Source organism: Hibiscus syriacus, unplaced genomic scaffold (genome assembly GCF_006381635.1).
Source record: "Hibiscus syriacus cultivar Baekdansim isolate YM2019G1 unplaced genomic scaffold, ASM638163v2 tig00110461_pilon, whole genome shotgun sequence".
Classification (NCBI taxonomy): domain Eukaryota; kingdom Viridiplantae; phylum Streptophyta; class Magnoliopsida; order Malvales; family Malvaceae; genus Hibiscus; species Hibiscus syriacus.
The window spans coordinates 614509-627951 of NW_024062746.1; the positions used below are offsets into that span (position 1 = coordinate 614509).

General features: G+C 39.0%; 1 protein-coding gene and 1 long non-coding RNA gene across 2 annotated transcripts; one reads left to right on the plus strand and one right to left on the minus strand.

The window, feature by feature from the left end:
- The first annotated feature begins 640 nt into the window (after positions 1 to 640).
- LOC120126686 lies at positions 641 to 13043 on the plus strand. Its single transcript, XR_005516479.1, has 3 exons — positions 641 to 819; positions 12006 to 12008; positions 13014 to 13043. It is a non-coding gene; the product is annotated as an uncharacterized LOC120126686 (long non-coding RNA).
- Positions 10628 to 11764, minus strand: LOC120126685 (receptor-like protein 44). Its single transcript, XM_039144802.1, has 2 exons — positions 10760 to 11764; positions 10628 to 10726 (listed from the first exon to the last, which is right to left on the minus strand). The coding sequence occupies exons 1-2, from the start codon at positions 11554 to 11556 to the stop codon at positions 10720 to 10722; spliced, it is 804 nt and encodes a 267-aa protein (XP_039000733.1). The 5' UTR covers positions 11557 to 11764; the 3' UTR covers positions 10628 to 10719.
- Positions 13044 to 13443: the final 400 nt, after the last annotated feature.

A 13443-nucleotide genomic window follows, 5' to 3' on the forward strand; every position in this document is an offset into this window, starting at 1 on the left:
TTTTAAAAACAATCCCAGATGGCTAAGAAATATAGAAGGGCATCACAGAAGTTTAAAGAGTAAAAATATGAGAACAAAACAATCCCACATGGCTAAGAAACATAGAAGAGCATCTCAACTAACTTCTATAAATAATAGAGGTAATTTGACATTCAAAATCATGGAGCCTTTTGGTGAGCATAGATTGAACTATTCTTTCACTTCAATCAAGCTCGAATTTTAGGCTTCAATCGAGCTTCTATTTTTTTTTTGAGTTTGAGCCTTTTCGAGTTCAAGTTTCAATATTATATTTCGAGTTCGAGTTGAACTTAATAATTTTTAGCTCGTGAGTTTGAGTCGAGTTGAGCTTACTTTTAAAGTTTTTAAGTTTGAGTCGAGCTTAGCAATACTCGAGTTCGACTCGACTCGTTTAAAAAATGACGTCGTTTGGTTTAATTTAAAAACAATTGAAGGTTCAACTAGTTCAAGGTCCGGTCCGATTCGAACGGTTCAACGGCTCCGTCCGGTTTAATAGTAACGGTTTAACCGGATTACAATGAACTGAACCAGACAATAGTTTCCGATTGAACCGGCCAATCCGATCTGATTTTCAAAACACTGACATTGGGTGTTTTGTAAACCATTGTGGGTATAAAACAGGCAAATCCCAAAGGAATCATTGAGTGAAGCCATCAAGTTGGTGATGGACAAGGGTATGAAACAGCTAACATGTTGAGGGCAAACCCTGCGAAGCTGAAGCATACACTTTCCAGAAGAGATCTTCAAGAAGAATATATCAACAATTTCATCCAAGCTCTCCAATGATCTTGTTCAAAAATAGTCTTAAGTTGCAAGACGAGATGCATGAAAATCACCTAAATAAAGGAATGAACGTTCCTTTTCCCTTCTCCATCCTTTCATATTTAATTTTATGCATCAGTATTGGTATTGTAATAACAAGAATTGGCAGGGAAGAATTTTTAGAAACCGAACCGCACAAATCCAAATCGAATCAAGCTGCACTTAATTGGATCGGATTGGATTGAATTTTTTTTAGAAACATCCAAACCGATCCAAACCGCAAATATTTATACTTTTAGATTGAATGAATTTTTAGTCAAAAACTGATTCAAACCGACCGCGAACACCCCTACTTTCACCCGTACCTCTTCCCAAATTTCCTTGATCTGCTTTGCTCCAGCAGAAACATAAATCAATCATGTGAATTTATTAAATTGTCTTAATGATACAAAAAAGAATATTATTCTCTCAATATATTCTAAATTCGAGTAGTAAATCAATCACTTCTATCCATCCTTTATATTATCGAATCCTCGTCATTGATGATTTCACTTTTCTATCGATGCAAATCGATGGACGAGGTACTACTAAAGGATGATAAACGACGAACGATGGAAGATATCACAATTCACAAATGACAAACGCGATGAGCAAACGAAATATCGAGAACTGAACCTTGCAATGAAAGGAGGAGACTTCGTTACTGCAACAGGAAGATGACATTCAACGATGATAGATGGAATATGAGGAAAAGAGATTTAAAGAACTTAAGAATTTTAGAGGAAATTTTTGTGAAATTAAGAAAATAATTAAATTTTGTATCATGTGTTATATTTTCATTGGGTGATGATTATTTTTTATGGTCGTTAATGGTTTGATCTTAAAATTATAATGAAAAGAAATGTTAAACAGCTATTTCAATTAAAATAAAAACTATATAAAAATCTATATAATTTGGACAATTTTTTTTAATTAAGCCTCTAATCAATGCAATGATTCTACCACAACTTTTCTTTGGATAAACTATATGTAGACACCCGTTTTTGACCGGACTTAAATAATATATTATATTATTATTATTATTATAATTACTTATTATTATTATTATATTATTAATACTATTAATATTATTTTTGCAGGTTTATTTCAACAACAAACTATCCCACCACTACTCCAACTAACCCGCTAAATCCCTAAAAACCCGGCTAGTGTAACCCCGATAAATTCAACCGAAAATGGGACTCTGGGGACCCCTCTCTCTAACTGCGCACCACCCATATTCTCCTGTAAACGAGGAACAACAGAAAACCACCGCTTTGTCAAGCTATTTTTATAAGTTTCTTATAAATTCTTCACGAATTGGTTGAAACAGGGGGGGAAGGAATTACAGTAGAAAAATAAGGGGAGACCCAAAAATCCATTTTTTTTCCTGTTCGAAGGTAGCGATGAAAATAACCAAATCAGGTTTCACAAACTGATTCGAAGCCGACAATCAGAGAATGGAGAAGAATAAGAAGCGGTGATGGTGAAAGGCGATTTAGTGATGCCAGCAGTGAATTGTAGTTGAAAATACACTCTATGGTGTTGAAATTATGTGAAATTGAGCGGCGATTTTCGTTTCCGAAAGGAAAGTTTGGCAGATAACAGGGGATCAACAACATGTTGAACTCTGGTTCACTTTGTTCGGCCAAGAACAACCTCCCCCTTCCTTTTACACGCCGATCAATTAGGACCAAGAGCCAATGCCTGTTGAGCAGTTAGTTCAATCTCTTTGTGACACGAAGCGGGGAAGCACACAGTTTGGGGGCCACCATTTCTGGTTCTTATTAATTGGTGCATACACTTCAACACAGAGCAATATCAGTACGAGAAAGTAGAGAAGATTGGTGAAGGAACCTATGGCGTTGTCTACAAGGCTCGAGAACCGCACCGGGACTACTAGGTACACCAACAGTTCCGGTTACATTAACATCCTCTCTTCTTCCTCGCTTCTTGTCGCCTCCAAGTTTCAACTACCCGCTTCGTTTGGAGATCATAAACACTTAGCTTGTGGTTGCCTTTTCACAAGAAGGACCTACCAGAATATGTGCATCATGATATGGCCCTGCATTTGAGGTTAAAGCAAAATTGTGATTGACGATTGTGAAGCCATGGGGAAGTGGAGGGTCCCACGTGTAAATCCTTTATTAATGTGCTGTCACCACTTGCACAAAGTGGTATTCTTTTTATTTCCAAGTTCTTTTTTTAATTTTTTATTCATTTCACATTTAATAATTTGTTTTTGGATTTATTTATTTATTATTTTTATCTAACATTTTTTTATTTTTTGCGAGAATTTCAACCAATCAAGGGTAAGTAATTAGGATCGAAACTTTACCTTTTAATTTAACTTGTTATTTTTCTTAATTAAGACAACTGGAAATTACGTAGTACCGAAAGGGCGGTTTAAGGGTGCTAATCCTTCCTTGACCGTAACCGACTCCCGAACCCGACATATTTCTGGTAAGACGCAGATCAGGTAAGAAATAGGGTATCCGATCAACCCATTTATTTTTAAATAAATGATCGGTGGCGACTCCAATCCACATTTTTCAAGTCGAAGCCCAATTTCGGGGCCCAACCGAAAGACGGTTGCGACAGCTTGGCGACTCCGCTGGGGACAGGTAAGTGAGTCAGGCTAAGGTAATTTCCAGTTGTCTTTTTAACGAGAATGGTAAGTTTAAATTTTAAGGTAATATTTCGATCCTTTTTACTTACTTTTGATTATATTTTCGAGTAAATAGTTGGATTAATCGTTTTCTCATGATTTCAGACTTCAAAGTTTTTTTTCATCTAAGGCTCTATACCCGAGCTCCGAACCCGTTTTAAGTGGGGGTGAAAGCGACGCCTTCGTGTGAATTTATTCACCGTATGGGCCTAGCAAGTAGCCTTCGGGATTCATATACCTTATGCCTTCGTGTGAATTTATTCTCCGTATGGGCATAAGGGAATGTGTCCTCTCGAGTTTAACTTAGTCCACACAAGCCTGTGATGGGTTTCGGACTAAGGGTCTGGTCGGTCCAAGGGGGCACCGGCAAGAAGAACTCGGGTACCATTTTTTAGCACCTAAACCGGGAGACTATGGAGAATTAGAGCCCACCCCAAGACCTCATTCCAAACCCTAGGCTGCTTTGATTTTATTTCATGCTTTACTTTCTGTTCAAAGCATGCGAACTAGACAAATATGCGGTTAGCATTTGTTTGAAATTAGCATGCGGGATAGAAATTATGTCCGGGTAGGAATGCTAAGCATGTTCGGGTAGATATCATGTGGGGTAGGATTTTTTTCATTTTATTATTTTTGATTTACCTCACTAACTTTTTTATTTTGTCATCTTTTATTTTGTTTTTGTCATTCGCATCATTTAAAATAGGTGTTGATCCACCAAAAATGTGTTTGTTAAACGTAAATAATCTGCATTAATGGACAAATGGGTTATAATACAAAGAGATAAAAAGCTCAGAAGTCCAACCGTGATCAAAGAATACTCAGAGGCAAAAGTTGCAGGGGCAAGACGAGGAAATAGTTACTGACCCGGAGAGTCCTTTCGAAAATTACGAGAACAAGATGGTGAAACCCTAGCTAAGCCGGAGACCATTATTGATTAATTCCAAGAACAGGTCGATAAACTTCGGATTGAGGGCTCCAATGGCACTTTCGTTTGGAACGAGCTCGGCATAGAGCGAAGCCCGGAGATGCAGTCATTCGAGACCTTTTTTTGGGGCAAGCAACTCGTTACCCGCACAAGTTTAGCCAAAGGAACTGGAATGGTTCGACAAGATATTCAACCGGTGAAAAAGCGGAAGACGAATCAACTTTCCAGAGGCTGTGCAGGATCTATACCATCAAAAAAGTTTTTTGTCTCTTTAGACGTAACATTTTTGTCCCCAATAAGGATTATTCAGAATAATAGGCACATTTTTCGGATCAATGCCTCGAACATTTCATGCATCATACATTCAGACATATTGTGCATTTTGTTATTTTTTCTTTACATTCGCATTATGATTCCCTTTTTTCATTACATTCACATGTCTCATCAAAAATGAGAACATTTCGATCCTATGACATATAAGGAGCTTTACCAACAGTTGTTTGATGCACACGTGGTGTCCATGAAGCCCCGTACCCCAGGTAGTATGATGAGAACGCTCATTGCGAAAATCATAGCGGAGTCCCAGGGTGCACTATCGAGAATTATTCCACCATCAAGAGAATCATACAGAAAATACGTAACAAGAATCGGATCGACTTCAACAACTTGGGGGCATCCAAGTGAGGCATATCATTTCATCATTTGAGCCATTCTGTTTGGATTTGTTTTTTCATTCTTTTCTCAAGTTTTTGCAAGGACTTTTAAATAAATTTATGTTGCTTTAATGATGGCGAGCAATAAATCACATTTGCAAACTTGCAATTCTTTGAATATCATTTGAATTAAGAAACTCTGTTATTGGTTCAAAGTTACGGATCTTTGACAAAGTAACATGATTTAAAAAAAAAGGACTTTGACCTTATCCAGAATATACCCTCAAACACCATACCCTGCTCTTGTAATTAACCAATATACCCTTTTCCTTTCATAAGGTGCGGACAACATGGGGCATCATTTGCATATGACAATTACTATGTTTTTTATTTAAGACGTTCAATGACGATGATGATCTTTACAAATGAAAGAGTCGAGTAGGTGAATCCAGTTTAGGTCAGTTGCTTGAAAATTGAACTCTAAAGATGAGATTCCTTGACTTTCAAAAAACACCTAGGTTATAACAGGTTCTTCTTGACAATCTTAGGAAATTAAATCCGTAAAAACTGAGCTATTCCGCTAAGGCAATTGGTTATAGAGGAAACTTGAAAGCCCTGGCCTTATGAGTAGATTACGTTCAAACCATGACATTGCTCGGACACTTGGCAATTCGGTGTCTGCTCCACTGCTCGTGTCAGGCTGAAGACTCTGTGATGAGATGAACCCTTCAGTTAACTTGATAACTGTGATTATAATATTAAGCTGTCCCTCTAAAGCAATTGGTTAAACGCCCCGGCTTTATGGATTCAGCTAGTCAGATAACGACAAATTAAATCAAATTTATCTAAGCAAGAAATTTTCTGTAAAATGGACTAAGGGAGTTAAGGAACACCTGTTATAGTCAACTACACACGAGCACTCAAGAATTTCATTTTTAGACCGATGTTTTTGCACTGCCTTTGTTAGAGGAGCCTACAAAGCTTGAGCAAATAGAAGATTTCAGAGGACTGAAATAAAAGGTCTAGTAAGTGATCATGCTAGTTGCGTCATTTTGTCCGCACCCAATTGAAGTGCCAAAGCATGTTGCGGCATTTAAAAAAAATGACATTTTTTACCAAAACCTTAGAAAGGAGGCCAAGCTAAAGCCAACCCATCCATTTGAACACTGGTCAAAGAGCTGTAACTCTGAAAACGTTAAAAGAGCTATTGATTCATTTGATATTCTTTGAACTCACGTTTATAATTTGATTCAATTGCGAATAATATTTTACAGCATTTTTATCGTTTTCTCTCCTGAAACAAGAAAAATGAGAAAAACATTTTCAAACAGAACAATCTCATATATGAAATGTCTGTAAAGCCCAAGCTCGAGAAGCAAATGGGGCACGATCGATTCCATGGACCAGATTGGCAGACAAAGCACGAAGAGATAACACATAATTCATTCATGTTGCATGCATCTTAGACATAATTAGGTGCATCACATTCCTCATTTTAGCATACATGATTTTTGCAGCTTTTAGAGTCAAGGATACTTGATTTGTAAGCGCCTTTAAAGAACGATGGTGGTTGCTTAGCTCGGCAGCAAGAAGCTACACTTCGACCAACTCGACAGATTGAAAATTTTCTCTCGAACTCACAATTTGCTCGAGAGTAAATTTCAACTTCTCAACGAAGGATCTTGAATCCAAGACAACACAAGCTCAACTTCATGACGAAGGGGCGGCTGATTGTCAACAAACATTTCTCAATTTCAGAGCCAATTTCAACTTCACCACGAAGGATATTGGACTCCAGACAACACAAGTTCAACTTCACGACGAAGGGACCGCTGGTTGTCAATAAACAATTTCTCGATTTCAGAGTCAATTTCAACTTCACAACGAATGATATTGGACTCCAGACAACGCAAGTTCAACTTCACGACGAAGGGACCGCTGGTTGTCAACAAACATTTCTCGATTTCAGAGTCAATTTCAACTTCACAACGAAGGATATTGGACTCCAGACAACGCAAGTTCAACTTCACGACGAAGGGACCGCTGGTTGTCAATAAACAACTTCCCAATTTCAGAGCCAATTTCAACTTCACAGCGAAGGATATTGGACTCCAGACAACGCATGTTCAACTTCACGACGAAGGGACCGCTGGTTGTCAACAAACAACTTCTCAATATCAGAGTCAATTTCAACTTCACAGCGAAGGATATTGGACTCCAGACAACGCAAGTTCAACTTCACGACGAAGGGACCGCTGGCTGTCAACAAACAACTTCCCAATTTCAGAGTCAATTTCAACTTCACAACGAAGGATATTGGACTCCAGACAACGCAAGTTCAACTTCACGACGAAGGGACCGCTGGTTGTCAACAAACAACTTCTCAATTTCAGAGCCAATTTCAACTTCACAGCAAAGGATATTGGACTCTTGACAACGCAAGTTCAACTTCACGACGAAGGGACCGCTGGTTGTCAATAAACAACTTTCAACTTCACGACGAAGGATATCCAACTCGAGAAGGCTATCTGCCAAAGACCCCCGAGTTCGATTACACTCAGCTTCGAGGGTACATCATTTACAGCATAGCTCAAGCCTAGGAGGGTTATCTGTCACCAAAAGACCTTTGAGTTCGACTACGCTCAGCTCTAAGGCACATCATTTGCAGCATAACTTAAGTCGAGAAGGGTTATCTTCCAACCAAAGACCTTTGAGTTCGACTACGCTCAGCTCCAAGGTACATCATTTGCAACATAGCTCAAGGCAAGAAGGGCTATTTGCAAACCAAAGACCTTCGAGTTTGACTACGCTCAGCTCCGAGGCACATCATTTGCAGCATAGCTTAAGTTGAGAAGGGCTATCTGCCTACCAAAGACCTGACGAGTTCGATTTCATTCAGCTCGATGACAGCGATAAATTGCTTTCTGGAAGAATTTTCAAGCCGAAATCTTTAAACCGAGAAGAAGACAAAGGCCCAATTCCAGGAAGCTCAATCACATTTGAGAACACCAGACAAAAACTGGTTGTCTTTTTCGTCTTTGCCCTATTCTTGCTAACACAAGAATGTTCAAAGAGGGGCAGCTGTAGACACCCGTTTTTGACCGGACTTAAATAATATATTATATTATTATTATTATTATAATTACTTATTATTATTATTATATTATTAATACTATTAATATTATTTTTGCAGGTTTATTTCAACAACAAACTATCCCACCACTACTCCAACTAACCCGCTAAATCCCTAAAAACCCGGCTAGTGTAACCCCGATAAATTCAACCGAAAATGGGACTCTGGGGACCCCTCTCTCTAACTGCGCACCACCCATATTCTCCTGTAAACGAGGAACAACAGAAAACCACCGCTTTGTCAAGCTATTTTTATAAGTTTCTTATAAATTCTTCACGAATTGGTTGAAACAGGGGGGGAAGGAATTACAGTAGAAAAATAAGGGGAGACCCAAAAATCCATTTTTTTTCCTGTTCGAAGGTAGCGATGAAAATAACCAAATCAGGTTTCACAAACTGATTCGAAGCCGACAATCAGAGAATGGAGAAGAAGAATAAGCGGTGATGGTGAAAGGCGATTTAGTGATGCCAGCAGTGAATTGTAGTTGAAAATACACTCTATGGTGTTGAAATTATGTGAAATTGAGCGGCGATTTTCGTTTCCGAAAGGAAAGTTTGGCAGATAACAGGGGATCAACAACATGTTGAACTCTGGTTCACTTTGTTCGGCCAAGAACAACCTCCCCCTTCCTTTTACACGCCGATCAATTAGGACCAAGAGCCAATGCCTGTTGAGCAGTTAGTTCAATCTCTTTGTGACACGAAGCGGGGAAGCACACAGTTTGGGGGCCACCATTTCTGGTTCTTATTAATTGGTGCATACACTTCAACACAGAGCAATATCAGTACGAGAAAGTAGAGAAGATTGGTGAAGGAACCTATGGCGTTGTCTACAAGGCTCGAGAACCGCACCGGGACTACTAGGTACACCAACAGTTCCGGTTACATTAACATCCTCTCTTCTTCCTCGCTTCTTGTCGCCTCCAAGTTTCAACTACCCGCTTCGTTTGGAGATCATAAACACTTAGCTTGTGGTTGCCTTTTCACAAGAAGGACCTACCAGAATATGTGCATCATGATATGGCCCTGCATTTGAGGTTAAAGCAAAATTGTGATTGACGATTGTGAAGCCATGGGGAAGTGGAGGGTCCCACGTGTAAATCCTTTATTAATGTGCTGTCACCACTTGCACAAAGTGGTATTCTTTTTATTTCCAAGTTCTTTTTTTAATTTTTTATTCATTTCACATTTAATAATTTGTTTTTGGATTTATTTATTTATTATTTTTATCTAACATTTTTTTATTTTTTGCGAGAATTTCAACCAATCAAGGGTAAGTAATTAGGATCGAAACTTTACCTTTTAATTTAACTTGTTATTTTTCTTAATTAAGACAACTGGAAATTACGTAGTACCGAAAGGGCGGTTTAAGGGTGCTAATCCTTCCTTGACCGTAACCGACTCCCGAACCCGACATATTTCTGGTAAGACGCAGATCAGGTAAGAAATAGGGTATCCGATCAACCCATTTATTTTTAAATAAATGATCGGTGGCGACTCCAATCCACATTTTTCAAGTCGAAGCCCAATTTCGGGGCCCAACCGAAAGACGGTTGCGACACTATATATTTGGTCATTGAATTATAAGATCGATTCTATTATGATTATTAAATAAAATATTTTGTTAATTAGGTCTCTAATATTTTATTTCATTCCCGACCACGGTGTTGAGCCGAAGGGGATGATGAGTTCGTGTTGTTGTTAAGACCGACTTGGCTCAAAGGTTGAATCAGCTTTAAGGAATAGGTTTGGCATTGTTGCTCAGACTCTGATTTCCATTTGGCATGCATGTCTCTGCTATTGATTCATCTTTTGACGTTGCCGCTCATGGTTTCTCCTTCTTCCTATTGATGCTCCGATCGGAATTCGCGTTCAAGGGAAGTCTCTCATGTTATGGAGGACGTGCGTAACGACAGAAGCAGTCAGGTTGTTCATGACCGAACCTCCGTCCTCGACGGAGAATAAAATATTAGTGATCTAATTACAGGTGACTTGATTAACATAAAAAAATATTAGTGATTAAATTGACTTTATTTTTCTCAGTGACATAAATTGGTAGTTTATCCTTTTCTTTGTATATATAATTTTTGTTCAATCCATTGTCACAGCAGACAAAATTCCTTTCATTCATCACCCACACTGATTCTGCAATTTATGCAGACTACAACAGAGTACAGAAAAGAAAAAGAAAAAAAACTAAAAAAAAAATTCAAAAGTGTATACAGTAAATAATTCATCTTTATCTATACAATGGATACTGAAAAAACAAGGACAAAGAAGATGAATAATAGTAGTAAGAAACTGCACTATTTTACTGAAAACGATCATGTTTGAATTGCTTTATACATTGTTGATGATGATTGTTGAAAATAAATATTATATACCCTAGAAGAAGATGATAAAATATAAGCCACCCGGAAAACCTCTCCATAAGGGAGAAAGAAAAAAAAAAGATTTCTACTCTAAATAAGACATACCTGGAAATATTTTTGGAGCTTTTCAATTTAACTCAGTGATCTTCAATAAACATGTTAAACCCAGATTCGAGGGTTTCAATAATCGGGCATAAGTTGACTAACTTTCCCTTCTTCGGCAGCCATCTTTTCCTCGGTAATCTTCAACCAAATACATACTCCAGTGAAACTAAGCACCAAACTAGCAAGCCCACTTCCCAATCCGATTCCAACAATGGCTAGAACAGATAATCCTTTGCTTTTCATTGGTGGCAAAGGGTATCCATAAAGATCCTTATTTCCTTCAAAAGAAGTAGCATTGAACTTTGGCAAAATCCCGCTTCTGTTTCCTAAAGAGGCCGGTATTGCCCCCGATAGCTTGTTGTAGGACACGTCGAAAGCCGACAAACGAGCTAGAAGGCCTAATTGTTGAGGAATCTGACCGGTGAGCAAATTGTCATGGAGATCGATGACGTTTAAATAAGCACAAAACGTAATCTGTGGTGGGATCTCTCCTTCAAGGCGATTCGCCGAGAGATTCAACACTGCCAGGTTGACCAGGTATTGAAAATCTTGGGGGATGGGTCCTGAGATGGAGTTTGAAGACAAGTCGAGCGACTGAAGATTGGTACAGTTGGAAAGGAAAGGCGAGATGGAGCCCTGGAGGGAAAGGTTAGGGAGGGAAAGCTTGTAGATTCGGCCATTGTTACAAGTGGCACCGGGCAGATAAGACGTGAAACCGCTACAAGGGTTTGCGAAGGTCGACTTTGTCCAGTTCCGCAGGTTCTTTAATGGGTCTCTCAAAGTTTGGCTCAAGTGAGTCAAACACGCCTCGTCGTTTGGATCTGATGAAGCCAATGGAAGTGCGGCGCACGTTAGCAGCAAGAGAAGCAGCAGACCCATTAAAAGAAATAAACTAAAAAAGTTGGTCTTCGAGCTCAAGCTTCAAACTTTTTTCTTCCCCCTGAATTCCAGGATCTTTTGGTTTTTAAAGGAAGAATCTTTGTTGGCCTTCTGATACAATACACTTCTGATTATGAAGATGAAACAGCATTAGCAGATTGCAAGGTAACACCAAAGAAAATAGAATTATGGAAGAACAGAGGGGGGAGAGAGAGAGAGAGGAAGAAAGAAGAAGGTGTGTTGTTGAATAAAAGTGGAGTTGTTCAGTTTTTAATTTATAGGCGCACGTTAGTCGTTAGGAATGCAGAAGGAGAGTGAGAGTGAGAGTGAGAGTGAGAGTGAGAGTGAGAGTGAGAGTGATTGATAAAAATATTGAAGCCAAAGTGAGAGGAAGAGAGTGGGGTTGACAGAACTTCGCAACTCAGACTAATAATGACAACACATTAGAGAGGGTGAATTCACGAGATAATGTTCTCGATTTTTTTTTTCACGATATGGTGCACACACGAGATTAATTGTTGGAATGGGGTGAATTATACAGTGATCATAGGACGCCATGCAATCCAGGCGATCTTGTAGGACGCCATGCAATCCAGACGATCTTGTAGGACGCCATGCAATCCAGGCGACATACGGGAACATACGAGCCAATGGTTCTCCCCATGCATACGAGCCATACGAGCCAATGGTTCTCCCCATGCATACGAGCCATACGAGCGTTCTCCCCATGCGAGCCATACGAGCGTTCTCCCCATGCGAGCCCCATGCATACGAGCCATACGAGCGTTCTCCCCATGCGAGCCATACGAGCGTTCTCCCCATGCGAGGTGGTTCTCCCCATGCATACGAGCCATACGAGCCAATGGTTCTCCCCATGCATACGAGCCATACGAGCGTTCTCCCCATGCGAGCCCCATGCATACGAGCGTTCTCCCCATGCGAGCCCCATGCATACGAGCCATACGAGCGTTCTCCCCATGCGAGCCATACGAGCGTTCTCCCCATGCGAGGTGGCCATGCAGTGGAATAGAGAGGTCGCCATGCAGCCTAGGAGACCTTGTAGGTCGCCATGTAGTCCCGGCGACCTTGTAGGTCGCCATGTAGTCCCGGCGACCTTGTAGGTCGCCATGTAGTCCCGGCGCCATTCCCATCGTCCATTCCCATCATCCATTCACATGCAGCCATATAGATTCCTTCACGTGTGCATGCTGCATGCCTACAGCTCCCAATGAAACCATGTGAACCATTGCTGCATGCATGTGAAATAATTGGTACAATAATTGAACCATTGCTGCGTGAAATATCATAGCTGCAATTGTACAATTATTGGTGAAATAATTAAGGCAGTCGGTTGGTGAAATAATTGAGGCAGCCGGTTATAAAAGAAAGAAAGAAAGGGAGAAGAGATTGTAGAAGAAAGGGAGAAGAGATTGCAGCCGAGAAAGAAAGAAAGGGAGAAAGGAAAGAAAGAAAGGGAGAAAGGAAAGTAAGAAGAAGAAAGGGAGATAAGGTAAATTTTTTTGTATTTAAATTAGTTTATTATTATAAATGTTTAATTTGTTAGTTTAGGGTTTAGGGTAAAACAAAAAGCAGCTAATTAGTTTGTTAGTTTAGGGTTATATGATTGTTAGTTTAAGTTATAGTATACATAAATTAAAAATTATTTAATTAGTATATGTTTGATAGTTATATAGTTAAAAAATAATTAATTAGTTTGTATTGTTAATAGTTAGTTATATAAAAAAATTATTTAATTAGTTTGTGTTAGTTAAATAGTTAAGTTATATTTGTTTGTTGAATTTATATTATATAAAAAATTAGTTAGTAAGTTTATTAGTAGTATATTATAATGAAAAAATAGTTTATTAGTTAGTTTTAGTTATATAG

Coding starts and splice junctions, on each gene's coding strand:
- LOC120126685 (XM_039144802.1), bottom strand. CDS start 11,556: ATGGGTCTGCTGCTTCTCTTGCTGCTAACGTGCGCCGCACTTCCATTG.